This window comes from Gallinula chloropus (assembly GCF_964237585.1).
Source record: "Gallinula chloropus genome assembly, chromosome: 13".
Lineage (NCBI taxonomy): Eukaryota > Metazoa > Chordata > Aves > Gruiformes > Rallidae > Gallinula > Gallinula chloropus.
In genome coordinates this window covers 10281117-10308779 of record NC_140098.1, presented here as the reverse complement: position 1 = coordinate 10308779, position 27663 = coordinate 10281117, and the positions used below count along the sequence as shown (strand labels likewise).

The following is a 27663-nucleotide window of genomic DNA, read 5'->3' as shown; positions in this document are numbered from 1 at the left end:
ACTTCTGAGTGGACCTATATGAAGTCTGATAATTGACAGCTTCTCCAATGTTTATTTATGAGGAATGGTTTGTTTGTTTGCTAATTGTTACCAATTGTACTGGTTCTGCTTGAAGTTTTGATACAGGCTTATGTAAATTTTTTAAAGGTTTCTATGCATACCAAGTGTTATAAATTGTATCAGCAGTGCTTACAATGAAAATACATTGCCTCATATGACACTACTTTTACGTATCAGAGAATTTCTGTGATTATAGTCAATTGACATAAGCATATGAAAGGAAAAAAATTACCTTCAAATGAACTTTTGCTTTAATGTGAAACCACATGGTCTTTTACACTGAAGATGGTTAGAAAATAAGAGAAACTTCCTAGAGCTAATAATTGCCTCAGAAAACAAGTTAAATGCTTGAAGTCTTTCCTCATATTAAAATCGTTTATCCTGTCATGTTTGTTTAGTTTCTGGGTATGATACCTGTAAAAAAAAAAAAAAACCCAACCAAAAGAACCCAATGAGTGAAGACAATGTGAGATAAAATATTGCTTATAGTATTCATATAATAGTTATTGTACTTTTTGTAATTTCTATAGTGAAATTATAGTAGTAAAAAAATGTGAGTACAAATAGCTTAAAACATTTTTTACGTATGAGAGATATAACGGTTCTATGATCACAATGTTAGGAGTTTTGTATAGGGCAGTAAGTCACTTGCCTCTCACTTAAGTTCATTGTAGATTCCTTCAAAGTCTGATCATGTTATAAATATGATTTTCTTCCTAATATATCACTATGCTGAGAAATAACTCTTACTTACAAATGAACTTAAAATCTCGGTTAGAATTTTTCTGTCCTATTTAAAATATGTTTAACGGGATACATTTTTTAAATATGGTTCTCTCATAACCCAGTGATCTACAGTATGGCTTTTCTCTAAAATGAACTGTCTTTTCATATACTCCTGTTTAGATTTGGATTCATTGTTCCATGTTACTGTATAGGTGAGAAGGTTAGAAAGAGAACCAGATCATTTCATTGTACCTGCTGTTTAATGGCCAACTTCTTGAGTTGCCCCTATGAACCGTACACCATTACTGCAGCTTACCTGTTGCTAGCAGTGGATAGGCCAGTGTCCACAACTGCCAGATAATTTCTAATGGAGGAAAACAGGCTTAAACCCATTCTTTGCTCTTTTTTGCTGTGCTTTTTTTTCTTTTTTTAAAATCCATTTGAAGTAGATGGAAGTTTTGTCAAAGCCAACACTGAATCCAGAAAGTTTACAACGAACGAGTATGAATTTTTCAGTTGAGTCTTACTGTTTAGTATCCAAGAAAAGAATTCATTTCGATAAAAGGTTTGGAGGAATTGTTTTCATATGACCTTGTAATGCAAATTTAGCAATGCTTAAACACCCTCCAAAGGAAATGGTGCCAGATGTGGTTGACCATTTATAGTTACCCAGATGGCTCCAATTTCAGTGAAATACAGTAAATGTGAAAGAAATTCACACACATTCAAGTAAAAGTAAACTTAAAATTCAAAGGAAGAAAGTGACAGAAGTGGGCTCTGTTCAAACTGACATAACCATTAGCATTATATAGGCTTGGACAAAACCTTTCTTTTCAATTGTTCTTCATTAAAATAGCTAAATTCTGAATTAGTAACATAGTAACAGTGGATGGTTTTTCTGCCAGCCTTGTTTTTAAAAACTGAAATAACATGTATGTGAAGTAACTGTACCTAAAGATAACAAATGCACATTTAACTAGAGAACATGGTTATTAAAACTTGAAAATATTTTCAGAGTGTAAAAACTAAGGATATTTAATATCTTTTCTTGGCAAGATTGATTCTTTCCTTACATGAACCAATCAAATTTTGAAGAGCGGTAAATCTAAGCAATTATAGAACACACAGTGTCTTTTCTGTACCTAGGCAATATTATGGAAATTATTGTGGGTTCTGTGCATTACATTCACTGTGTATTATCCGCAAAACTATAATGGAGTGAAGTACATATTTACTGTAGGACTTAAAAACGTTACTTTAAATTCATGCGTGCTATGGAAGACAGTTTATCACACTATAAGATGGTTTATGCCTGAAGAACTTTATAAATAGGTGAGATAGGTACAGCATGAGAGAAAGACAATATACATAGATGAACTGTTTTTATGAAGATCACAAATCAAGAATATAAACTCTTGCCATGTACTCTAGTGTCTGCAATTAATGGTATTTTATTCTTTAATCTTAAAGTCATTCTTCAACTACATAAAAATACTTATACATACTCAGAAGTGCTTTGCATAGTCATAGACATCAAAACAGGCAGTTCTCTTTCAGTCAGCATTACAGTCTTAGAAGCTGTGTTGCTGTCCCTTTTGTGATACTTCGTTCTTCACCTACATGTTTTTTGTGTTGAGGATTTTGTTACATGGCTCTCTGGGGAGACAGAAACTGATAAAAAGACAGATCTCAGAAGTTGGGGTTTTTTTTGTTGTAATACACTTACATATTTAAAAATAACTTTAACTGCTGAGTTAAGGCATGGATTCTTTTGCTTAAAACCGCCTGCAATTTCTGATTTTTCAGAATATAAAAGTGAATGAAGTGATTTATGTTTGTTTAGTATAGATGTTTTCCCAGTCAATAAGAATGGAAGTGTTGAATAAGAAGACAGTGACCATAGTACTTGCTATCTAAATTACGTGGAAGCACATTGCATTGCTTTGTCTTTTTACCTACTGGGAATTGTACTGTAAATTATATAATGTACTTAATTTTATTTCAATCGGAGTTACACATTTTGTGGTGGCTTCAGCAGTTTTGAGTCTGTGTCCAGACTCAATCCTTATTGCACATAGTTCAGTGGTTTACAAGTAAATATTATGTTAGAGGCAAAATAGTTACTCTGATTTCTATGCCTAACTCTGTTTTATATTTCTTAAAGTAGGAGAAATATTACTTTATGTGTGCTTCTTAATCAGTATCAGCATTGTTATTTTACAGTATGAGAAAACTGTTGTCACTTTGTGGTCAACATTTCTTTGAACAGGCAACTGACTTTAGGCTCTGGCTGTTTCACAGATTTAAAAGAAATCAGGTGGGTGATCCCCGTTCTCTACATTAAGAGGTTTTGTATGCGGAAAGAATGGTTTTGTCAGTTGTCATTTGCTGAGGTTTGGAGTTGTGGATTACCCCGGGATATGCATCTGAATTCCTTTTCTAGTCCCACAAACGCTGTGCGCTGCCAACTTTTCTGAATTTGGAGCTCTAAATCAAGGCCAGTTCCTTTGCTCATCCCACAAACTCTTTCATGTTTTTTAACCGCAGCCTGAGAAAGGCGCCTTGGTTTCAACAGCAGCAGAGCAGCATGTGTTTACTTAATTCCTAAGACATGATGACAGTGGTCTCTCTGCCACTAAAAGCTTTTTTCTTTATTATTTTCTGTTGAATCCGATTTCTAAAAGTTTTTCACATGCCACATGTTTTATTGCAGTGTCTTCGGTATGACCCATCAACAGCAATGGATATTAAAGGAACAGCAACTGAAGCTGGAAATTGCTAAACTAGAGACTGCCATCAAATCTCATTTAGCTGACAAAAATGAAATCCTGGAGAAGATCAAAGTAGAAAGAGGTATATTTCTGAAATAACTGTAATTTTTTCATGATGTAAGATTCTCCTGTGTTGGAAGTTCAGGTATGTAGCCCAGAAAAGTATTGTTTCTGATGTTGGTGATTTCAGAGCTGCCTTTTAAGTATACTTCTGAGCAATACACTTAAGTTAGGACCAGCTATTAAGAACAAAATTTGGCCTAGTACAGGTATTGTGCTGAATGAGGATCAAATAACTCCAGCCACCTTCATTCTTCATATGTTGTGTTAATACTTACTCTTCAAACATGGAAAATTTATGGAAAAGAGGGGCTCCTGACAATGCTTCTCAAATTATAAACCACTATGCTTTATACTGTACAAAGTTACATGAAGCAAAATACAGGCCCTTGAAGATGGTTAATTGTCTTTCAACTTTGTGAAGGCTCTTGCTGATTAAGATTCTACTTATTTTCATGCTTTGCAAAAGTGTAGAAATACTTAATGTGAAAGACACCCATGCAGGTTTATTCAAATTCTGATTTTGAATGGGGTTACATATATTGACACAATATGTATTTTGATTACAGCTGAGAAAAGTATTATTGCAGAGTCCCTTAGGTGTTTTATAAGGCCCTTCTCAACAGAAGCCTATCTGCAACTGCAGAGTCCTTCTGCTTGTGGCTGTGTAGCCTTTCATGCAAAGCCTCTAGGGCAGTGGTTTTCCCTTTATCGTGCTGTTACTGTCATAGTATTGCTACTGAAAACCCTTATACTGTTGTGATGATGTGTTCTTGTGGGATGCAGTCACCAATGGTGTTGGAACTGTTTTTCTTTCACCTGTCTTCTCCTTCAGTTGCAGCTTTTGGGTTAAATTAGGGGAAGCAAGCTAAGTAGCAGCCAGCATGCAGCACCAACCCTGAGCCAAGTGTGCTCCAATCAGTGCTGATAGTATCATAAGTGGAAACGATCCATAGAGAGTTTGAGTGGCTCCTGGTGAAAAAGACTATAGTAACATGGGAAAACTGAGTGGCAGGACCCTCCCAGTACTTCTGTTCCCTAAAGGCTCTTACAGAAGAACTCCCCTTTCCTCCTGCCTCTTCCCCTGCATGTCTTGCATATTTATCTTTGGTTGGGATCACAGGAATCCAACCTGTTGAGAATCTGAAGAGACAACATGGACAGTGCCAGGGTAGATTGAGCAGTGCTATTGACAAATTGGTGTATTTGGGTTCAAAAAGCTGTTTAAATAGCCCTGATGTGAACAAAAGCTGGTTCCATTCCATATATAGTTTACAGTTTTCAAGTTAAATTTTTAAGCAGCGTGAATGAATGTTAAAAATGTGTACAAAGATGTCACTAGGGTTTGTGTTAGAAAAAGAGTGGGCTGAACGAGCTGCTTTTGTCAGAAAAGTAATGAGAGTGAGATAGAATTACTTGAGGAGGAGTATCTTCTCTCCTTTTCCCTGGAAAAACTCCTAGTTCAGATTTCGGTTTATATTGTAGGGTAAAGTAAGAACATCAACATGAGGGGCCCTTGTTCTCTGTGAGAGACCTCCCAACAGGTATAAAGTCCTTGGAATATATTACTTGGGAGAGTCCAGTGGACTCAATTGCTGATGTTTCACCACTTCTGTGAAGGCCTGCCTTCTGTGCCCATTCACAAGGTTTTTTAAATTATTTTCTTATTTGCATTCTAATTTTTATCCCTTAGTGTTTCCAATTATATTTTCCTCTCAATTGCACAAATGTATTACATTTTCATTGTAACTGCAAAGAATTAAAACCTTACTGTTGATTATATGTTTGAATTGAAAGTGACTCCTGTGGAGTCCCAACACATGTATGAGTCAGGCTACTGTGTGTAGGAGCAGTGGCGTTACAGATGATTTCTTTTTAGTGAAGATGTCATTTGATATATAAACTGCAAAATTAAAACTAACCTGATGTCAGTTTCTGAAACATTTCAAAACCCTTGAGACAAGCATCTCCACCACCTGTTTCCTGCTGAGTTTAAGCCTCTCAACTGAAAAGCTATTCTGTAAAAATAGTTAAGTTGTGCATCATGACCTGAGTTTAAACAAAGAAGAAATTCCAGTAATGAAAAGAAAGTGTGGACTATTTTATTGAAAGCAGTAGAATATATTCTCAACCACGTATGTAACGTTTTACCAGTCAGCTCCCAGAAGTGCAGATGGGAATTACGAAGGCTAATACTTGCACATCAGGTTGACAGTTAACATTTATATCACTCTGATCTAAATTAGGAATTCATGGTATTTAAGTATGTGGCATGAGAATATAATTTTGAGACTTGAAAAAAGCACAGGAAAATGTGGGACAAGAAGCGTTGTTATCAAAGCGAAGGAGTTTGTCCAGGGAAGGGGAGTGAGGGAGTGAGTGCTTTCATTCCTTAGAAACCTTGATGCTTTTGAGAAAAGCATGATTTTAAAACTTTCCCACGTGAAAAGTTTGCAGTTATGGCTAAATTATTTCACCTAATACTTAAGGTTTTTTCTGACGTGTTACTGGGAAATGATTGTGAATGCAGCTGTGCATTAGTGGGTGTTTGTGTAACCTTCTACTGATAAATTTAATACTGTTTTGTCATTCAGATTGGCAGAGTGGTTTATATCCTCTCTGCTCCTCTCTCCCCTCCCTTTCCCCAAAACAGAAAGTTGTACATACTTGGACATATCTTGCTATTTAGAAGTGTACCTAGTGCGGATTTTTGATACAGTAGATTCCCTTTTAATTAAAGTAAGAATGTTCTGCTTTTTTTAATCCTTACTCCTGTAGCAGATCAAAGATCAGTAGTTTTATGTTCCACTATTTCTATTTGTTAGTACCAAAGACTTCCTTATTAAAAAATAAATTAGTTTCTACACTTTAAAACAACATTTTCATAGATAAGTTATTATGAAAAAGAAAGTGTTTAATTTTTTTAAGTACATTGAATTAAATAGAATATTTTATTCTTTTTCTATATTAAGACCAAAAGGAAAACCTGATACAAGAGAACAAAGACCTGATGCAAGAGAACAAAGACCTGCAGTTATGCTACCTAGAACATAAGCAACAACTAGATGAACTGAAAAATCACGTGAAGGATTTGACAGAGGTGAACTCCTATTTCTGTTTAGAATACGAGCAAAACCCAGATACTGTGTTTCAGGCATAGTGCAAAAACTTGTTGAAAGTAAAATAGTGTTGATATATAACAGTGCTTGTTTATTCGTGATATCAAGCAAGATGTCACATCTAGTGAGACTGCATCTTGTTACTCTGAATGTATTTCTTCGATATTCATTCAGGTCTGAGCAGTCTTTTCATTAAGTATTTCTCTTTCAAGAAAGAGAGAGTGCTGGGGCAGAGCTGAGCAAAGCCCTCTTGCTTATAAAGGTAACATGCAAGGAATGTGGGGGTTGGAATTAGACCATCTTTAAAATACCCTCCAGCCCAAACCATTCTATGGTTCTTTTCATTCTTAGGAGCTGAATTATTTCTGCATCTTTTAGTAGTTAATGTTTCAAGTTCATACCAGTGCTTTTGTAACTTTTCAGTTACAGTGAAGCAGAAGGGAAGATAAAAAAAAAAAGATTGCCAGGATGAATTCTAGAATTGTGTAGATAACTGACAAAAAGTAAATTCATTTTTGGTGTTACAGCAAGTTAACTGATTTATCGTGCCATCTTGTTCTTCCTATAATGTTTATTAAAGACAATTTTTGTTTTAATTCTGTAATTTATTAGAGTGTACCATTAGCGTGGAATTTCTAAAATGAATACAGTGATTTTTATTAACTTCTCTTTGTTTATTAAAACAGAAAACCAAAAATGCACAGAAATTATTTTTTTCCTTGCACATAGGTTGTAATTTTAGTGTTTATAGCAGAATTTAAAATTGAATATGGGTGGGGGGAAGAAATCAGTGACAGAATAAGTTTTCATTGTTTCCACTGTTCCAGTGTCTTATGTTTTATTTTCTCAAGTAGGTGTTTACTGTAAATAGAATCTTTTTCTGCTACTGAAATGCAAATCTATAATAAAAATATAAAAAGGAAAGGGGGGGAAAAAAAACCCTCAATGGGGAAAAAATCCCTCTCAGTATCAATAGCATAAGCAATAGTGATTTGAGAATAAGGACTCAGGTTTTAATTGGTTACTGATAATCAGGAGATGGCATTACTGAATATGGTCCTTTCTGGTCTACCTTATTCATGTTGTGTTTCTACATGCTCAAAATTCACGAAGTTATGCTTACTGTCTTATTGTTGTTCCAAACTTATATTCTGGTGTTACAGTAACCAAATATTTTGCAGTAGCTTGCCCTAGTAATTTTTCAAATTTGTACAGGTTCAAAAGCAGCAGAACAATGGCGACCTTACATGTTTGGAAAAAGCAGAAGACAATACCCATGAAGATTTAAAATGCTCAATACAGGAGCTGCAATTAAGACATGCAGAAACTGTGCAAGAACTTGAAAAGACAAGGAATATGTTAATCGTGCAGCACAAAATTAACAAAAACTACCAGGTACTAAAATCTACTCACAGTGGAAGGTAACCTGATAATAACACTTAAACATTTCTTGCACTGGAACTTGTCATAATTATAACTTAGAAACTCAGCATCAAAGCCAGTCTGTTTATAACTAACCTGACCAAGGATTTGCTGCTGTTGGAACTACTGTATAAAAGTGAGAGACCCAAATAACTAACTTTAATCTTTTAACTCACGCTAATCAGAGCCCAAATCTCCTGGCTTCTTGGGGTAATAGCCCTTGTCATCCTTATGGGAAAAATAGGTGGGTACTTAGCAAATAAGATTCCTTTCCCACAAGACTCTGCTTTTAATTTATTGTACTGGATTACTGCAGACCATGTTTTGACTGATTGCTGTATTGCTGAATTAAAAATTGCTATTTTTGTGCGCTTTAAATGTTCTTTCCTCAGCTCTAACTGTATTTTTACTTGTGGCCAAAAGCATGTGCAGCATCAGTGCAGACAAGCCTCAAAAACCCCTGTTACATGCAAATTTTTTTCAGGCCGAGGTAGAAGCAGTGACAAAAAAGATGGAATGTCTACAGAAAGACTCTGAGTTAAACCTGGAAAAGTATGTCCATCTTCTCGATATCAGAGCTGCACGCATCAGAAAACTAGAAGGTATCTTTAGAGTATACTCTTCTCTATTTTTTTTTCTGTTTTTATCTCTTCAAATTATTGTAAATTTGTTCTTCTATTGAAATACTTTTCCATTCCTAAAACTAGCAGAAAGGTCAGTTCCTTCACAGAAGATTGTGTGCTGTTTCATTGTTTTAAATTATAAAGTTAGTAATCAAGCAAAATTCAACAAAGCAGTTTATGCTGCAGCTATTGCTGATTAAGAATAACTACCAAACTTAATGGTTTAGTTATTTTAAGAAATCATACAATTATGGTCAATCTTTTTTTTTTCTTTTTTGTCCTTTCATTGCATAATCATTTTAGGTGCTGCTAAAAATCCCAAAGTCATGGTATAATGTATGTACAAAGCATTTAAATACATTGAATTTAAAATGCTTGTTTAATGGCTTCTGTGTGTAGAAGGTGCATAGGAAGCCTGAAATAGGACACCTTACAAACCCTGATGTCATAACAATTTTCATGTTCTGTCTCCAAGTTGTATCCCCCATACCAAAGGGCTGTGGGATGATTTATGTCCTAGTTCTGTAAGCGTGCATTCTGATGTGCTCACTGTTTATCACCTGTGAGGCTGGGCAGTATGTGAAGGTCTTTGCTGATAGTTCTGTCAACTGAAGATATTACAGAAGTTGTCAGATGTGTTTTTCCTTTCTCTGGTAAATTTCATTGACCCCTACAGATATAAGTATCTTAAGTCTCTGCTACATCTTATAGCTATACTCTTTTGATCATTGCATGCGACTTCTGAATTTTTACCTGTTAACTACTTTGTAATATGTTATTAATTGTTAGAGGCCTGTGTCTACTCTTACATATATTGAAGCAGCTCTGTTTTGGAGGTATCCTTGATTGTCAGTGCGCCAAATGTGCAGTAGAAGCATGATTTTAAGTGTGTGATTCCTTTTTTGGTAATATCTTTAAGAAAGTAAAATAGTTAATATAATTGAACTGTGCATTTTTTCTCTCAGTTGTTAATTATATTTGATGTTTAAATAGGATGGTCATATTGTAGCTGTATCTTAATTTATTTATTGCAGCCCAACTAAGAGATAATGCCTATGGTACAAAACCACATAAATCCAGACAAGAAATATTGCCAAGTGATCCAGTGGATGAATTTGATGACACTTTGTATTTAGAAAGAGGAGAGAACCTTTTTGAAATTCATATCAGCAAAGCTATCTTCACTTCTGGAGTTATGCATGCTTTTGGTGACCACGAACCTGCGACTTTTTGTACTTACGCGTTCTATGACTTCGAACTTCAGACAACTCCAATAGCTTATGGGCGCACTCCATCCTATGACTTCACTTCTCAATATCTTGTACAGGCTGACGACTGCTTCTTCCACTACATACAGCAAAACAGTGTGACACTTGAGGTTCATCTTGCATGTGGCATGGATTATGAAACAGTTGCTACATGTCAACTGAAGTTCCATGAAATCTTGGAAAACAAAGAGACAATCTACAACACAGCAAATTTAGTTGGTAATTAACATATCACAAACTATTCTCTTTGAGGTGGTATTGTGACAATTAATGTGTGTTTGGCCAGCAACTAATTAGCGTATTATTATTTCCAAAGGAAAAACAGAAAGTTTGCAGAATATGATAGTTCCTGTTGGATGTGCAGTTTGTTCTGGGGAAAGCTCTGACAGGTGCAATTTTGGCTACAATGATGACAACAAAGATGGCATTAATATAGTGATCCTGAAGTATGTGACGACAGAAGCATGCCACGTGCTGGACATGGCATTAGAGAATCTTGTCCAAAAATACTAAGTGATTCTTTGTATAAATTTTACTTGCAAAGTGTTACTACAATGCATGTAAAGAATTTTAATAGATTATAGTAACCCCTTACTCAAGAGAATCATACAAAAACAACATGGAGAAAAGTGGCAGACCTGAGTACCTGACTGCATTGTTGTACTCTTCATATGTTAGAATTTCTCTATGAATACTGTAGAGAAGATATTTTAAAATCAGTGATGTTCTTTTTCATTTTGCTTTATTTGGTATATTTTTAATTGGGTTGTAGTTGCTTAATGCAACTTTCTTGCATCATCTGAGACTACTATTGATAGAAGGGGGCCCTACTTCAGCTGTGAAACTGTAATTTCAGTTAAGCCTTGTAAAATATTTAAATATTTACTTTTGCATATAGAGTTTCTCTATTGGGCAGAATATAGATTAAAAGTGAAAATATTTCTGCCCTGTAGCATTATCAAGTATCAGTGCTTTATATCTGGCCCAAGTGTCATAAATATATCCCCTCATTCCTTATTGATTAAAAAAAAAAGAAGAGATAATTGCAGGGATTGTTATTTCAACTGTTACGTTAGAGGTCTACATGTAATAGTCATAAGGCATCCAAAAGGTGTAAATGATAGCAATTATAGTTAATGTTTCATATAGTAACATAATCCATTGGGAAACTGGTTTAGGTTTTCTGTTTTGAAATAATTTTAAGATACTCTGAACAGGGCTTTTAGAAGAAGTACTTTTATCTTTTAGAAGTATTTTGTTAGATGAGTTTATTCAGAGACCTCTAACTGCCCACTTCTGTCAAAATCTGGTTTAATAAGCTATTATAAAGTGGTATTTTTGCCAGTGATGCAGGAAACTGCATACTATTTCTAATGGGACACTTCTCACCATTGACATACAAAATGGTCCTAAATTTTATTTGCCGTAAAGGGATTAAAATAATGAGCTTGATTCTGTAGCTTGGACAGTGTATATTGCAATATGAAAAAATGGCTGTGTTTCAATTTTTGGGTAACCCATGGAGAGCCAGAGCAGTGGTTGTGCAGTTCACACTACAAACAGAAACATCTCATGTCTCAAACACTCTAATAATGCATAGTCACAAGGTAACTAATCTTTAATTTGTGATGTTTCCTAGCTTTTGACATGAGTACTTCAATGTTGAAAAGAAAATGAATGCAATCCTGTATGTATTTATTCCTTAGGAGCCAATGGAAATGTTCAAAATTACGGTACTATAGAGTACTGGATCAGGTTACGTGTTCCTATGGAACAAGCTATTAGTCTCTACAAAGAGAGGTCAAAGGCTCTGGGGTATATAACATCCAATTTTGGGAAACACCAGCAACCATCCCAGGTATGTTTGGATTTGTACTTCATAGTTTTGATAGAACAAACTGTTCCAAATTACTTTTTAAGTACAAATAGCTTAGTTCAAATCTTGAGATGTTTGAGGTTAACAAAGGTTCTTGAATTAGAAAATATCTTTAGCAATTGAATGACATGTTTTTTCATATAGAGTTGAATTACGATTTTCCTTATGAGACCAAGTCTTAAACTTCAGTTATTTATTTCTACTTAAATTATCAGCTGAGTATTTGAATTTATTATATTTCATTTTCTTAACCTGTGTCAGGTTTTGTTAACATTTTGTTCTAGTGCAGTATTCAGGAATGTTAAACCAACCAGGTGTCAGATTGTTGTAACAGGTCAAGCAATTGTTCTGAAAAGTCTCAAACTTGTTAATGTTTGAGAATGATGATATTGAGATTATTTTACATTTGGGTTTTGAGATTTGGTTTGTTTGGGTTTTTTTTCTGCTGGATAATGGTGATTTTTGAAATATACTGCATGGTATAATCATGTTTAAATAATGGGTTATGGACAGAAGAAGGGACTTTCAGACATCTTTAACAACTGTTTAAGAAATAAAAGCAATCAGATTGATAAATTAAACCACTTCAGATTATTTTTTTAACTTATAGCTGTATAAATTTGTATTACAATAGAATCTCAATGGATTCTGTGATGTAATCTGAGAAGTATATTTAGTGTATGAATTCCATTAAAGGTTAGCGTAGGCATTTTCAGAATAACTGATAACATTGTAATGGGTGCTTTAAATCTGATTTTTAAAAGAATCAAAGGAAATTTTAGCTAACTCAAGAAATCTGGCCATTGTTAAATATCAAAATCTTTTCATTTTCTTGATTTTGTTATTTCTAGCTGTGTTACCAATCCAAAAACAGTTGAAAGTTAAGGCATGTGCAACAGAGTGTTTTGTTGTAATCATTGTTGTAAAATTGCAAACTCAAACATGGCAACTGAAATATTCTGATTATACAGGAAAAAAATGGAAGAAATGAAGAACAGCTTCTACAGAGCTGTTTGAAACACACAGTTTTCAGAAATGTTTCATGGCAGAAACTAGCAGTCATAGCAGATGGTTACATTATGTTAAGGATTCTGTCCATCTGCAGCTGCGAAAGTAGCTTCAGTTATGTGTTCCAGAGTTTAAGCTTTCAGTAGTTAGACATATATATCCTGTATATCAGCAGAAAGCATGGAAACATGACCTGTACATAAACTGCTGCTTCTTTCTTTTCTTCTCCAGTTCTGTATGTAGCCAGAAACAGTAGTTTTTCAGCCTGCATCTTAAGGACTTAAACTGTCATGGTTATTTCTCTCATTAACTATTTTGGTGTGAATTATTTAATCAAATACTTAACATTTTATCACACCAAATCAAATCAATGCATGATTCCCCAGATGGAACTCTGGCTTCCATAATAAAGATGATTATGTACAATTGATGAAAATAGCAGGAAGAAATTACAGTAAAAAAGGAGTCTTTTGATATCAATATACACGGAGGTTACTCATTTAAGATAATAGTGTTGTTCGGTTTTTATTAAAATGAATTACTCAGTTTCCAGCTATGGGTTCCACAGTATGTAGAAGCCATGCTATAGGTAATGCAAAAAATTTGTGAGGTGATATTGAGGTTTTTGATTTGCTTCAAGTGTTTATTAGCTTTCACGTGTCGATGTGTGGTGGTTTGGCCCTGGCTGGAGGCCAGATGCCCACCAAAGTTGCTCTATCACTCCCCTTTTTAGCTGGACAGGGGAGAAAATTATATTGAGATGCTTAGGAGTCAAGATAAGGACAGGGAGAGATCATTCTGCAATCAGTGTCATGGGCAAAACAGACTCAACAGGGAATAAAGGAAAGAAAACTCTGTAATTTATTACACTACACTACACACCCGGGGACACCAGAGTCAGACAATAAGAAGTTTGAACAGATCTTAAAAAACCTCCCCTCACCCCTCCCTTCTTAGCAGACTTCACTTTAGTCATGATTTTGCTCCCTTCCTCCCCTCCACATTGTGGCACAGGCAGGGGCAAGGGACTGGGGAATGGGGGTTTCAGTCAGTTCACCATGAGTTGTTTTTCTTCTTAGTTGGGGCAGGGGGGGAGGGAAGGCAGCAGGAAGCATTTCTCACATCCTGCCCCTGCTGCACTGTGGGGTCCTACCCATGGCAGACAGTCCTTCACAAACTTCTCCAAAACGAGTCCTTTCCCATGGGGCTTTAGCTCTTCACCAGCTGCCCCAAGTGTGGGTCACTGGTATGGGTGCAGTCATAAATCACAGAATATCTCTCAGGCCCAGACTGCTCCAGCCTGGTCCCCCATGGAGTCACAACCTTCTCCCTCAGCAAACCTGCTCCAGCACGGATCTCTCCCTCGCTCATCTCTGTATCTCTGTCTCTCTGCATGGGCTGCAAGTGCTGGCAGGAGCTTGCTCCAATGTGGGACACAGTCTTCTATATGTCTCCACCCACTCCACCATGAGTTTCTCCATGGGCCACAGAGGCATCTTTCTAGCACCTGGGGCTCCTCCTCAACCTTCTCTTCCCTGACCTTGGTGTCTGCACAGTTTCTTCCATCATCTCACTTGCTTTTCTGGTGGCAAAAAGCAGCTGCTTCTGGGTTTTTTTTTTCTCCTAAATGCGATTCCCAGAGGTGCTATGACTATCGCTGTTGGCCTTGGTCAACAGTGATTCCGGCCTTGAGCCAGCTGGTGTTTACTCTGTGAGGCCTACAGAAAGCTTCCAGCTGCTTCTCGCAGAACCCACCCCTACAGCCCCCTCCATGCAAAACTAGGACACAATGTCTTTTTTCCTTTTTTCAATTGTCTATGTAGGTAAAAGTTTTGGAGGGAAAAAAAACCACAGGAATTTGCAGTGCAATTTTAATTATTGGAAATATACTTTTCCAATATATATATTATATATATTATATATATTATATATATATACTCCAATATATGAAAGCGACTACAGTTATAAAAAAAGTATTGACACAGAATAGCTGTCAAAGAATCCTTAACTTTAAAGTGGCACTAGATATGAATCACTCTTAAAGACTCATCTTTGCTGCTTTGCATGAATTCAAGTGACAAGTAGATCATAAAACTCTGGAAGGATAAAGCAATCAGAGACCTGAAAGGATTAACCTCTTATTTCTATATACCAACAATCCAAGGAAGTTGTCATTCTATTTATAGAACAAGTAATATTTTGACATATAAGATTAAACAGTAGTTGGAGTGTCATTGAAATACTCAATTACTTGTTATGTAGTTCTTAAGGTTTGCCAACATAAGAATTCTAATGGGTTTTAATTTAACTTCTTTTTCATTTGCAGCAGGAGATACTCAGAACTGCCCAAGTCAGCATGTCAACAGATGGCAATTTAAATGAACTCCACATTACAATAAAATGCTGTAACAATCTACAGTCCGCAAGAAAACCTCATCTGCCAAATGCTTATGTTGTCTACAAGTTCTTTGATTTTGCAGACCATGATACTCCCATCATTCCTAGCAGCAACAATCCACAAATGGATGACCATATGTGTTTCAAAGTGCCAATGAATGTAGATTTAGACCGATACTTAAAATCAGAATCCTTAACTTTTTATGTATTTGATGATGGTGAAAAGGAAGAAGGTACTTACCTAGGGAAAGCCACCGTGCCTCTTATTTCTCTAGCACATGAAAGATCTATCTCAGGTAAGAATTAGACCTTTTTAACCTTAACAAGACCTTTACGTCCTATTTTGTATCTCTTCAAATCTCTTTAAGAACCAAGCTAAAGAAAAGCTTTTCAGAGGGATCTGGACAGTGTGGATATACGGGCCAACTGTATGAGGTTCAACAAGGCTCAGTGCCAGATCCTGCACTTAGGTCACAACAACCTCAGGAAACACTGTAGGCTTGGGGAAGAGTGCCTGGAGAGTTGCCCAGCATAAAGTGAGCTGGGGTATTGGTATTGCAGTGAATCTGAACAGGATGCCTGCCCATTACTGCATGGATTTGCAATAGTAGGACTTTTTTTTTTCTCCTCGTGATGGTTTCTGAGACAGTAGTCAATATTTTCTTTAAAATCCACAAGTAAAAAAAAATAAAGGAACTTGGTGTCCAAACATTCATTTATTATAGTCCTAACAAGGATGAAAAGTCTTTTAAAGGCTTTTTTGTTCTCTATACTGGCCCGGCTATGGAATAATTAGAATTTGATAAATTATTAGAATTGAATGATATATTACTCTAGCATGGACTGAATTTAATTGATGTTATGTTTTTTGTTAGCATTTCAGTAATCTGTTTGCATCTGTCTTTACCACTGTTTGTTGCCTTGGAAGCCTATCAAATTTACCAGCTATATTTCTTACAATACTACATAATATCTTGCATTATTAGGGAGGAAGGCCATGTTAGTCTTCACACCAGGTAGGAATAGATGGCTAAAAACTGACTTTGAAAATGTACTGCTTTCATAACTGACAAGATACCTGTAAAAGAAAAATAGTCGGTGTCTTGAAATAACTTCCGGAAAAAAAAAATCAGATGTTTCTCTCTGGTTTAAAAGTATCCTGGAAATATTTGATATATTCTTTTACTGATCCTCTTTTAAGTTCTAATTATAAAAAAACCCCACCGGAATTCCTGACACACATATAGTTTCTTTCACCTTCTTGTCTTGTGGTGTTGCTGTTCTTTTTCAGGACTGATAAACTAAGTTGTAACATCATTTCATTCTCTAGTTTAGGCTTGTGTACATTCAAAATAAATTGGAAAATTGATAGCTTAGACAAGATTTACACTTTGTGTTCAGGTACTTTTGAACTAACAGATCCTGGAAGACATGTTGCTGGTACCATCACAGTTGAATTAAAATGGAATTTTGTTTACCTACCACCAAGTGGATCAACAGTGGCTGCAGACTTAGCAAATTACATTCAAACTGAGGAATCGATGGCAACTGAATTAGTAGCAAAGGAAAAAACACAGACTCCGGCTCTGTCTCCTTCTTTTACTTCATCAGTGACAGTAAGTAATATCACAAACTCACAGAAGAGATATAAAAGACCTGTTACAGCAGGTCATTTAGTTCTTCCCTGTTCGCCAGGGTTTTTCCTTGCTTCAAAATAACGTGTAGTACAAATACTTTGTACAACCACTAACTTCAGCTTCCTTTGGAAAGTGAAACATTTCTTGTGTGCAAAACTTTAAGTCTTTTATAATGGTAGATGACTGGTTAGCAAAAGGGTGGAGAGGAAAGTGAGAAATAACAAACAAATATCTTCCAAGTAGATCTAGTGTTCATTACTTCTCTTTCTAGTGCAGACGTCCTACATAAAACATCACATGCTTAAGCAACTATGGTTGAAATTTGTGAGAGTCATGAAATGAGCTACGAGTTCTGTGGTCTCAGGAACTCAGAACTCAGTTGGTTGGGGTAGCCTTGACCCAAAAGAATTCTGAAGCAGTCAGACCAAAATCATATGTGCAGATACGTAGGTATCTGCACTCTTTGTTATTTTTGGTGCCTGGAGCATGGTGCTGAGATACTTAATAGCTTCTTTAAAAAACACTCGTAAGTTAAAAGTAGTGTAAGGATTTTTTTGTGCGTATAAAGATCAGTGGAAATGGAGGAAAATTTCTACCTTCATCAAGAGAGTAAAGCACGAAGAGTAATGGCGCACGTTTTCTTTATCATTTTTTGTCTTCTGTATTATAACATCAGGACAGAAATATTTCTGGATCGTTTTATTAATTTTGCAACTATTATCAACCTCTTTTCTATTTCTGTGTTAAAATTTTCTAAAGGGAGAGGGGTGAGGAAGAATGTCGAAGTCATGGTAAGCCTGCAGAACAAGAAAAGGGATCGAGCACTACATAAACATTAATAATAATTTGATCTGCCTCACATATAGTGCTGTTAACTTCAGTCTGACAATTATTTCTCACCTGGAACTCCTGTTGTCTTTCATAGATGTTCTGTAGTGGTTTTTTTCTGACACAATTCAGAAAGGTATCTTCACTTGGGCAGGGGGATTGCTTATTTAAACGTCATCTACATCATCTTGCCTGTTTAGAATTTAATGCAGTACAGTTAGATTTGGCTTAGAGAAAAAAATTAAGGTCTCAAAATTCAGTCTAAAGTAAGATGGTTTGAATATGGCAATACATGGTCTCCAACTATATTTGATTTATTACAGAAACCAACACCAAAACCAAGGCGGCATGCAGCTCAAGCAGGCAAGAAGGTATCATTTCTGGATCTTGGTACGATGCAGATGGCAGTAAGTTTTGACTTTTTTGCTTGTGCATGTTGAAGCATGATTACTTATATCTTGGTATGGACAATGTGTTCAACCTAATAATCAAGAACATTTGAGCAGTGCAGGATTGGGATGTCAAAGACATCTGTGAATGACTCTAAGGAGAGTCTGCATGGAACTAACTCACACGTATCTGCTGTATGATGTAAATTTTAATTTGATCTTAAACAATCTGCCCTTAGGTAGTTACTTTAATAGCAAATTGTAGAAGGTTATGAGCATTATTCTTTCAAATGTTAACATCAGTTTTTAACTCATAGATCCTTCTGATGTTGCTTAGTTTACCATGACCAGGACTTTGGTTTGAGCCATACAGTCAGAACTGGAAATAAGAGTTGAGTCTGTTGTACTTATTAACATTTTTTATTTATTAAGATAGTCAAATGTTGGTGAAATAAATCTGTCAAGAATGTAGATAAACTGAAAAGTGATCCATATAGTTACACACAGAACATATCAACAGCTGTACAAACAGCCACTTCTCAAAGTTTGATTTTTTTTTTTTTTTTTTTTTTTTTTTTTTTTTTTATAAACAAAGATTTTTTTCTATCAGAGACACCTACTTGGTCTTCATCAGAAGCCTTCATTCCTGTGTGGGCTGCTCCCCTAGCTGTTTTCAAAATCCCAGCATTGCTGTCTGGTTAGAAACAAAAAGTACTGTTAGAACCAAATAATTAAATAGCTGGAGCTTCTCTGGTGCCTAAATCTTGTGAAGAAAAGGCAAGAGTCTCCATATAAAAGAATCAGAAGCTCAGATAAAACTTGAACAGGAACAGTCTGATTAACTTTTCTGTTCATTTTCTGAATAGCAGAGGATCTAGTTTTTGGATACAAATCTACAACTATTTCCCAAAGCAAATACCTGTTTTGGGAAAAGGCAATGCACTAAAAGACGGGGTGACTCTCCCAAACCATTTGTAAATTACAGGTAGAAGCTCTAGCAAAGGATAGCAGCAGTAATGCTAATGCACATAATTTCCTGTCCAAATGCTTCTCCACAAGTAAATTTACACCACTTTTCTCTGTTGCCTACTCTATATTAAAGGCTTATCCTCATTTTATGCATAACTTAGGGCTCTGCTGTTGAGAGTGACATGGAACTTCCACAGAAGATGAAGGCTTCAGGAATTCCAAGTGTTTCACAGGTATGAGTTTATTTGGGTTTTTCAGTTTTATATAACATAACGCATTTGAATACCATGTGTATGTTATATTTTCGGAGTCATGCATCAAAAGTCAAATGATGGCAAAGTAAGATCTCAAAAACATCACTGAAATATAAAAAAAAGATTCTTTGTCATGGCAGTCATCTTGTTTTGGTCATTAGAAAGGGAGTAATAAATTTACTTATGTCCTTCTATGTTTGGATGAAGTTTATTTTGTCTTCCCTCTAAAACTTAACATTATATAGCAGGGGAAATGAAGAAATGGAGTAACTGGAGTATTGCTAAATGCAGTGTTCCAAGGAGAAGAAAAATGTTAAATATTGTGATTCATAATAAGCTAGTGGCTTGTGAAATTAAGTTGTTGCAGCCTGGAAAACTGTAGTTTCTAGTGGTGTAACAAAACTAAATCACTAGCTCTTACCTTCCTTTCCTACTTGAAAACTTATTTGGGGCTTTGAGAAGTTGTCTCCCTTCCACCACATCAGGTGGTATTAGTCAAGTAGAATAATGAACAAGTATTGTGTCACTGAAAACATTATCCACAAAATGCAACTCTGTCACTGAAAGAGTTTAAAAATGGCTGAGCATTGCCTAAAACACAGTGTTTATGATGCATCATCTGTGCCAAGGAGAAGCATAAGAAACAATCAGATTCCTATGGCTTGAAAAGTTTAAGATTAACCTTTATTTATAGAATAAGGCTCTTCCAGTTTGTTAACACTGCTTTGCTTTGTGTGGCTCCAGATGTGTTAGAATAGAACTAACTCTTCATGTCCAGTTTTGAAAACTGGGAAGTTGTGTGGCCAGCTGAAAGTTATCTCATTGGCTTTGAGGGATGGAGGTGAGGAATCAGTGTCTCTGTAGAAAAATCAGTCCTAAAGGAGAACTGTTGGATATTAAATAATGTATAGGCCTTCAGAAAATTTCCATGGAAAATGCCATGTCTGTAATGTTATATTCATTGCTGAGGTATTATTCTATGTAGCTGTACTCACAGAGAAAGAAGGGAATAAGATCACTTCAGAGTACATTGTGCACTGAAGATACTAAAGATACTTTACCTTGGATAGCATGTTTGTATTTTGTAGCAGAGCTGATTATTTCTTGCGTGAATTGAGCTTGCTTTTGAAACAAAAAATACTGTATAATTTAAGTTTAAAAAGTCCCAACTGAGTAAGGTGTTGGTTATTTGTTTTGTGGGAGTTTTTTGTAGGTTCTTTTGTTTGTTTGTTTTTAAATTGACTCTTGTAGAACTGAAAGAGCTGAAATAGAAATGAATATGGAAATCTAACAGGCTGGTATATATGTTGACAGGTACCAAATGATTATAATAGTTATGTTTTCACAAATATACATCGTTAGAGAGTTGTCTTTCTAATGTATCAATTATTTGTTACTGCAGTTGACAACTTCTCGTTGTTTCCTGCACTGCATAAGCAATGTAATGGTTTAAAGGCTGTGTATAATAAATGTGAGCCAGAGCACTCCAAGGTTTGAATTTTAGTACCTTACTATTCAACGAGTGTTACAAAGACTGTAAGTTTATCTATTTTTCTGTAGCATGTGGTACATGAGGTTACACAAGAAAGGCTAGCAGATGATAAAGTCATGGAGATGGCTGAAGAAATTCAACAGGAAAAAGAAGATCGCTCGCAACTATCAGGGGGGCATTTGTCTGACCAAGGCTCAGTTACGTCTGGAGATGAGAAAGAAAAAACAGCTGAAGATTTGGAATCAGAAGGTAAAATTCACTTTTATTAATAAGTAACTGTATTTTGTAAATAAATCTATGTCTCTTTCCATTTTCTTAAGCACTTCTTCCTAGCAGTACAAGCTGCCTCATTATCAGAAGCTTCATGACAGAAATTATATTCTGGTGTACGTTATAGCTGAAGCTGGGTGGTGAATATGGTAGTGTTATTTTCTACCCAAATGGAAACTGTATTGTAATTGAATGCAAAAATCTGGTATCTGACCTAGATTCATAAAATATTAAAGGAAACCTGGCTTCTATTTTAAATGTCTTTATATTCTCCCTTAGAACTGTGCTGTTTTAAGGACTGTTTTAATGAATAGGCTCTGTTTGTCTGCAGATAACAGCCAATACTGCTATCAGAAATCCTGTCTGACAGTGAGAGGAGTAGTACATCTTACAACATCTGTGGCATAAAGTTGTTAAAGGCAGATGTATTTAAAGCTAGGTCATCCTGTTCCACCTCCAAGGTTAAACTATTTATCAATAAAATAACCCCTGATACCAAGCTTACAGTAAAAGTGCAAGCAGGATGGTAAAATTTTATGTTCAGTTGTTTGCAACTGAACATAAAATTCGTAAGAATTTGGCTAATTCAGTTTCTAATGTTTATTAGCTGAACTTAAGAATTCATTAGAAAAAATTGGAATAACATGATTTTGCATCTCCGTTGTGTTTAAGTCATTGGCTTCAGAGAGAAAGAAAGGCCTGAATGCTTTTGGAAACAACCCACCTGCAAATTGAAAGACTTTTTTTTTTTTTTTTTTTAAATAACAAAGTACATTCTTTGCATGTGCATGGTGTTAAATGTAGTCAGCAGTAAGCCACAAATTCAGGCCATGTTCTTATATGAAGCTAAGTATTGTTCATGCCTCAGTTTATCACAGGACATATCATTCCACTCATCAACTTCCATCTGGAAAAAATACCTTTTCATTTTTTTCTTTAGTAAATCAGAAAAATACCATTTAGACAACTATTAAGGTTGTTGATTTGCCAGTGTTAATCTCCTGCAAGGAAGAGATTTACCTGCCACTTGTACTTTATTTATTAGAAAAGTGAGTATATTGCTCTCAGGTTTCTCAGCAAGCCTCAGACAGGCTACAAATACAGAGGGTTTTAGCAACATTGATTTCTTTTTCTTTTTTTTTTTTCCCAGATCAAGCTGATAGACAAGAAAATGGTGACATTGAATCAATAATAACTGACAGTGATGACTGTATTATTTCAAGTCCAATATTCAAGAAAACTATACAGGTGAGTCAGAGTATTTATGGCAATTATCTGGTAAGTCTAAGGGAAACATTTTAAGCCTGATGTCCTTTAAAAGTAGCTTTGCAGCTTTTAAGGCATCTTCAATGAGTATATGTTTTCATTTCTTGTTCAAGTAGACAACTTTTGACAGAAAAAAAGTTAATCTGATGGTATTGTGCATGTGATTTGTAGGTGGTTTTTTTTAATCGAGAAATTGGTTGTAATCTTTTCCATTACTGTCATACACACATAGAAATAGACATTTCTAACTAGTTTCAATGTAAATTGAAATTTTAGTCCTGCACAAGATCTCCCTAATGAAAGATAAGCATAGAATTTCCAAAGAATTTAGTCTTGTTCAGTCATACCTGTTGCTTTCCTGTGGGAAAATGTGCTTTTCTGCTTCTTGCAGTGCTTTCTGAGGAAGGAAAGGATGATTTCACTTGTAAAGGCCTGTAGTAAATCTACAGTGCAAAACTATACACTGTGTTTCATCTTCGTATGTTGACTTCATAGAATGTTGTTGAAATGGTAATTGCATAAGCTTGAGATTGTTAATAACATACAAATCTTGCATATATTTTCTAGTAAATCCACATAGATTTCTCTTTGTTCCTGACTTCCCAACAGTTTTAGAACTGAATATCAGTTTTCAATTATGTTTGCACATGTACTGTGTCCAAACACATCAGTGTGCTGCTTTTTCTTTTGTTATTTGTGGGCGTATACGATAATGAAATTCTCTTAACTTGTTCTTCAAACCAGCAGTTAATAAAGATAAATTCATATACACAAAATAACACAGCATAATACAGATTTGGAAAACTTACTCTGATAGTAGTGTTCTCTAAAAAATAAGGATATTTCATACTTTTAGATCTAACATTGATTGAAAAATCTTAAAAAATGTAAACCTAGCACTTAAAATCGATTATATTTCTCAGAGTTAAAATTTCTCTGGTCTATCTTAGGTCCCTTCTAAAAGGCCAGGGATATACTGTCATATCCTATCAGTCCTAACTTCTTTTAATGCTCTGCAGTGTGATAACCTAGAGGTAATTTGAAGAGTTTGGGGGGGGCGTATAATCCTTTTTTCAAGGCTATGTGACATCTTACAAAGTAACTGGCTACAAGAAGCAATGCTTTGTGTGAGAAATATTGCTCCTTTTTTAAGTTGTAGAAGGGATTTAGAAATGCTGTCGCATATAGATGCTGCAGAAAGATACAGGAGGTACTTTTGAAGATGGAACTGCATTGTTTATACATAAAATGTTAAAAACTTTTCACCTGTCATGTTGAGAACTAAAATGACTGCTACTCATTAGCATTAAGTCAAACTACAATATGGTTGATCTATAGTCACCCTGCATCTTGTCTAAGAAGACTTCTGGGTGGATTTGGAGTGTAGGTTCAGTTCAGGTTTATTAATTTCTGTCTCCATTGATCTGTTCCTCTGTTAAAAAGACTCATGTTTGAGAAGGGTAAATAACGCTGCAAAAGCTATAAACTATTAAGGCAACACATTTGCTACAAATTGTATTTTCAAAACAGGCATTTTGTATATTTAAAATCTTGAGTTAATTATAGGATGCAGCGTGTGAAAATTGTGATTGCATTTGTATGTTTTTAAGATTAAAAATCAGTGCCTTTTATCTTTTGATATCCTGCTGGTAATCAAACACTGTAAATAAGACTTGTGATTTTTAGAGATCGTTATGCTAATTATCCCATAAATCTGAGTTGTATGCCAGACTGTTTAAGCCATTTAAGATCATACTGTTTCTTTTCGCATGTTGCAAATTAGACAGTTCATGGTTATTTCTTAGATATGTTGATCATAAAAGGTATCTAGCAGATTTTCCAGTACTTAGCTGTACCACTTGCTTCTTTCTCTTTTCTTCTTGTCTATGATGTATAATTAATCATAGATTACTTCATTTTGTTTCATTTCATTTACAACATTTATGAGCTTCACTTTGTCGGTATGAAATGCTTGTCCCCTTCTTTCCTTTCCAAAGTGGCGTAATTAGTGTTAGCATCTTTTTTAACAGGCTACATAAAGTTTAGTGGCTGGATTAAATCAAGTCATTAACATAATGTGCTATACAATTTGCCCCTATCTCTTTTCGTTTCCAGTACATCAAAGTGCCACGGAGTGCCAGTGTAATTGGGCCTTGCTAGCTTGTCAGGTTCAGTCAGGCTGATGGCTGCTGCTTTTACTAAAAAGCTTCCAGGCATGATAATTAATAGAGAAAAGAAGTCTGAGAAATGTAAAAGTTTGGACAGTTCTCTATGAATATTTCATACATTTGAATAATCAGAAGTTAACATTATCAATTTGATGTATAATACATTGATTAAAAGCCTTGTTTTAGATTCTCAAAATAGACATCAAAACTGGGAATTTGCATTTTCTTTGGCATGGTCTTTATATTTTAAAAACATATTAAAAAAAATCTTTTGTCTTCCATCCCCTCCTCCCCTTCACCCCCATGTCTACACTTTATTCTTACAGGAGATAACACAGCATTCAGTTATCACAATAAAATTTACTGCTGTCAGCTACCAAGTTGTCTTAAAATGTGCCCATAAGACAATTACTGGCAAAAATAATTTATTCAGTGGCACTTCAGTTTTCTTCTGTAGGTGTGTTCATGTGTCTCTGTTGTATGCAGATACTGTGAGTGCATTATCTTGCACTAATAGCAGTTTGTGGCAAACTGGCATTATCAGTTCCTGTAAATTAAGATCTCGGGGTCCAATTAATTTTCACATGAAAATTTCTCTTAAACACCATTAAAAAGGAATATCAACTGTTTGTGGCTCTGCTGGTCAATGAATGTATTTGTGCAAAGGTGGGGAGGTGGAAAGCATAAAGCTTATATTTAGCCAAGGAATAAATTTGTTTCCTTTTATTATGCAAATCAGTTGAATAGTGCATTTCCTCCTATGAAACATCTGCATTTGGGGAAGTAAAAGTGCTGCACCAGCATATTTATTAAAACAAGAAATAAAATTCATGAAATAGTTCTATCAGAGTTAGATAAAAGTCCTTTATTAAAACTTTATAGTCAATATTTTCACAGACTACTGATGGTTCTGAGATTAAAAAAGAGCATTTGCCATTCTCCGTCTTTAGGAGATGATTTGCACTTATGGTCACTGTTACACAGGAACTAAAGTAAAAGAGAAAGTTTGGAAGAAAATGAGAAAAATCTATATTTTTCTTTTGCCACTGATGAAGGTTAAGATGACAGTAGTTTGTACAGACAATGAACTTGAAGCTTATCAAATATATTTTAAATTAATAATTAGAAGCATGTGCTACAAGTCACTTTTCCTGATAGAAGACCTGAGAAAAAAGGTTGAAATAATACCAGAAGAAAACCCAAATACCACCTTTTAGAGTGATTCAAAACAACTGAGACTTAAGTAATGAAAGAACCCACTAGTTCTTAGGTAACAGATAAAGCTAATTAGTCCAAATATTAAGTAAAAAAATCAGATACAAGGCTGCATAAGGCCACAGGACAAGCATCAATCGGAGACATTTCTAACCTATCTGGTAATATTTTTTTTGTGCTTCTGAACATGAATGATCCACAGTCGCTTACTTGAGAGGTAATTATCACAGCTCACTGACATGAAACTAAGTTATGGTGACTCTGCAGATAGAAAGGAGTATTTTTCTAACTGAAGTTCTAAAAAAGTAAAGAATGGGATTTGAAAAATTAGAGTTTTAATTAGCTCTGACATGTATCACCAAGCATTTCTATTTTTTTTTTCACACTGTGGGTAATATGAGAGAGCCAAATTCCATTGACCTTTGCATGTCTGTATTGTCCCTACGCAGGACTATAATGGCAGTGGGGGTGGGGTTCCAAATGGATTAACTTTCAAATGCAGATTTTTTTTTTTTAATTATTTTTTTCGATCAAACCCCAAGTCTAAGATGTACATAGAGAAAGATACAGGCATAGGTACATACAAAAGCAGAAATGCTGTTCTATTTGTCTGTGGCTAGTATTTTACATAATACTGATACTGATTTCATCCTTTTTCTTTAACATAAAACTTGATGTGTCTCGGCATACCAAAACCATAGACTAAGACATCTTTTTATCAATAAATTTTCTGTCTTTTGTCCTTGTATACTTAAGGATCATGCTTTCTTTTGAAATGAAAAGTAATTGTAAGTCCATGGAGCATTTGAATTATTGAATTGTGTCACTAGTTCTTACTGATGTAGCGAACTGGCTTTGAGATTTTAAGTTGGTATTTGTTTTTTGTTTTAATCAATGGTGAGTGTTTCAACACTAATAAAATGGAGTCTCCTTTTTGAGATAATCTGCAGTAAAGAGGGTATATCTTAGTTGAGAACTGTAACAATATTGCTTGTATAGCTTTCCCCACTTCCTGGGGAGAAAATAAAGTTCAAGAGTTAAAGAAGTTTGCATCTCACCAGTCAAACAGCTCCAGATAAATCTGCTTTTCTGTATTTATTCACCCTTGGAAGCAGTTCATCTTTAAAAGCTGTTATTGAGGCAATGCCACAGGCAAGTTACAAACCAAATCTTTGAAAGCAATTTAACTTCAGTAGAAACACTGAACTATTTTATGTTTAGTCTTCAGAAAGGGTACAGGAGGCAAGCCATTTGAAGGGAAGAAAGTATGCTATGCAGGTGATCAAAAGTTGTATTATGAGCAAAGTACAAATGTGACTTGAAGTTCAGTTTTATAGTTGTCATGGTAAAGCTTCAGATCCCTCAAGAACTTGGTATTTTCTAAAGCATTTTGTGTTGTATACAGAATTAGAAATTATCTTTTCTGAAAAAAAAATGTGTACATTGCAGATTTGCAAAGAAGAGACAATACCTAATCATTGAATTCCTCCAGGTCTAGCAAGTAATTCATGCCTTTGAAGATACTAAAGATGAATTCATGCTCTGAAAATGATTAATTTGGACTCTGTGCTAGATAAAATAGCAGCAACCAGAGACATACTTATTGTCACAAATAGATATTTTTTTTTAAGTGTGATCTTAATTCTAGACAGAGCTGAAGGGTTTGCACTGAACCCTGTATGATGCCAGCCTTCTACCATTGTATTCCCTTCCTAGCACATGGCAAAGAATAGTTGGGGAAGATTATATGTGCCTTTCCTTTCTTCACGGTAAATTCAATTTCAAAAAAGCTGTTGAAGGAGAGATCTCCCTTTCCCAGGTCTTAGGGGGACTCTATGTCCATGT

General features: G+C 35.2%; 1 protein-coding gene across 1 annotated transcript in view; it reads left to right on the top strand.

Moving 5' to 3' along the window:
* Nucleotides 1-27663, top strand: part of RPGRIP1L (RPGRIP1 like) — a gene marked incomplete at both ends in the record, with an annotated part of 65567 nt that overhangs the window by 20410 nt on the left and 17494 nt on the right. The window contains 12 exons of the mRNA XM_084270200.1: nt 3500-3639; nt 6614-6717; nt 7952-8131; nt 8643-8760; nt 9816-10268; nt 11756-11907; nt 15260-15626; nt 16732-16946; nt 18119-18202; nt 19315-19386; nt 20968-21148; nt 22320-22417. Of these exons, the coding sequence (XP_084126326.1) occupies nt 3500-3639; nt 6614-6717; nt 7952-8131; nt 8643-8760; nt 9816-10268; nt 11756-11907; nt 15260-15626; nt 16732-16946; nt 18119-18202; nt 19315-19386; nt 20968-21148; nt 22320-22417 (2164 nt within the window). The remainder of the gene's footprint in view (nt 1-3499; nt 3640-6613; nt 6718-7951; nt 8132-8642; nt 8761-9815; nt 10269-11755; nt 11908-15259; nt 15627-16731; nt 16947-18118; nt 18203-19314; nt 19387-20967; nt 21149-22319; nt 22418-27663) is intronic.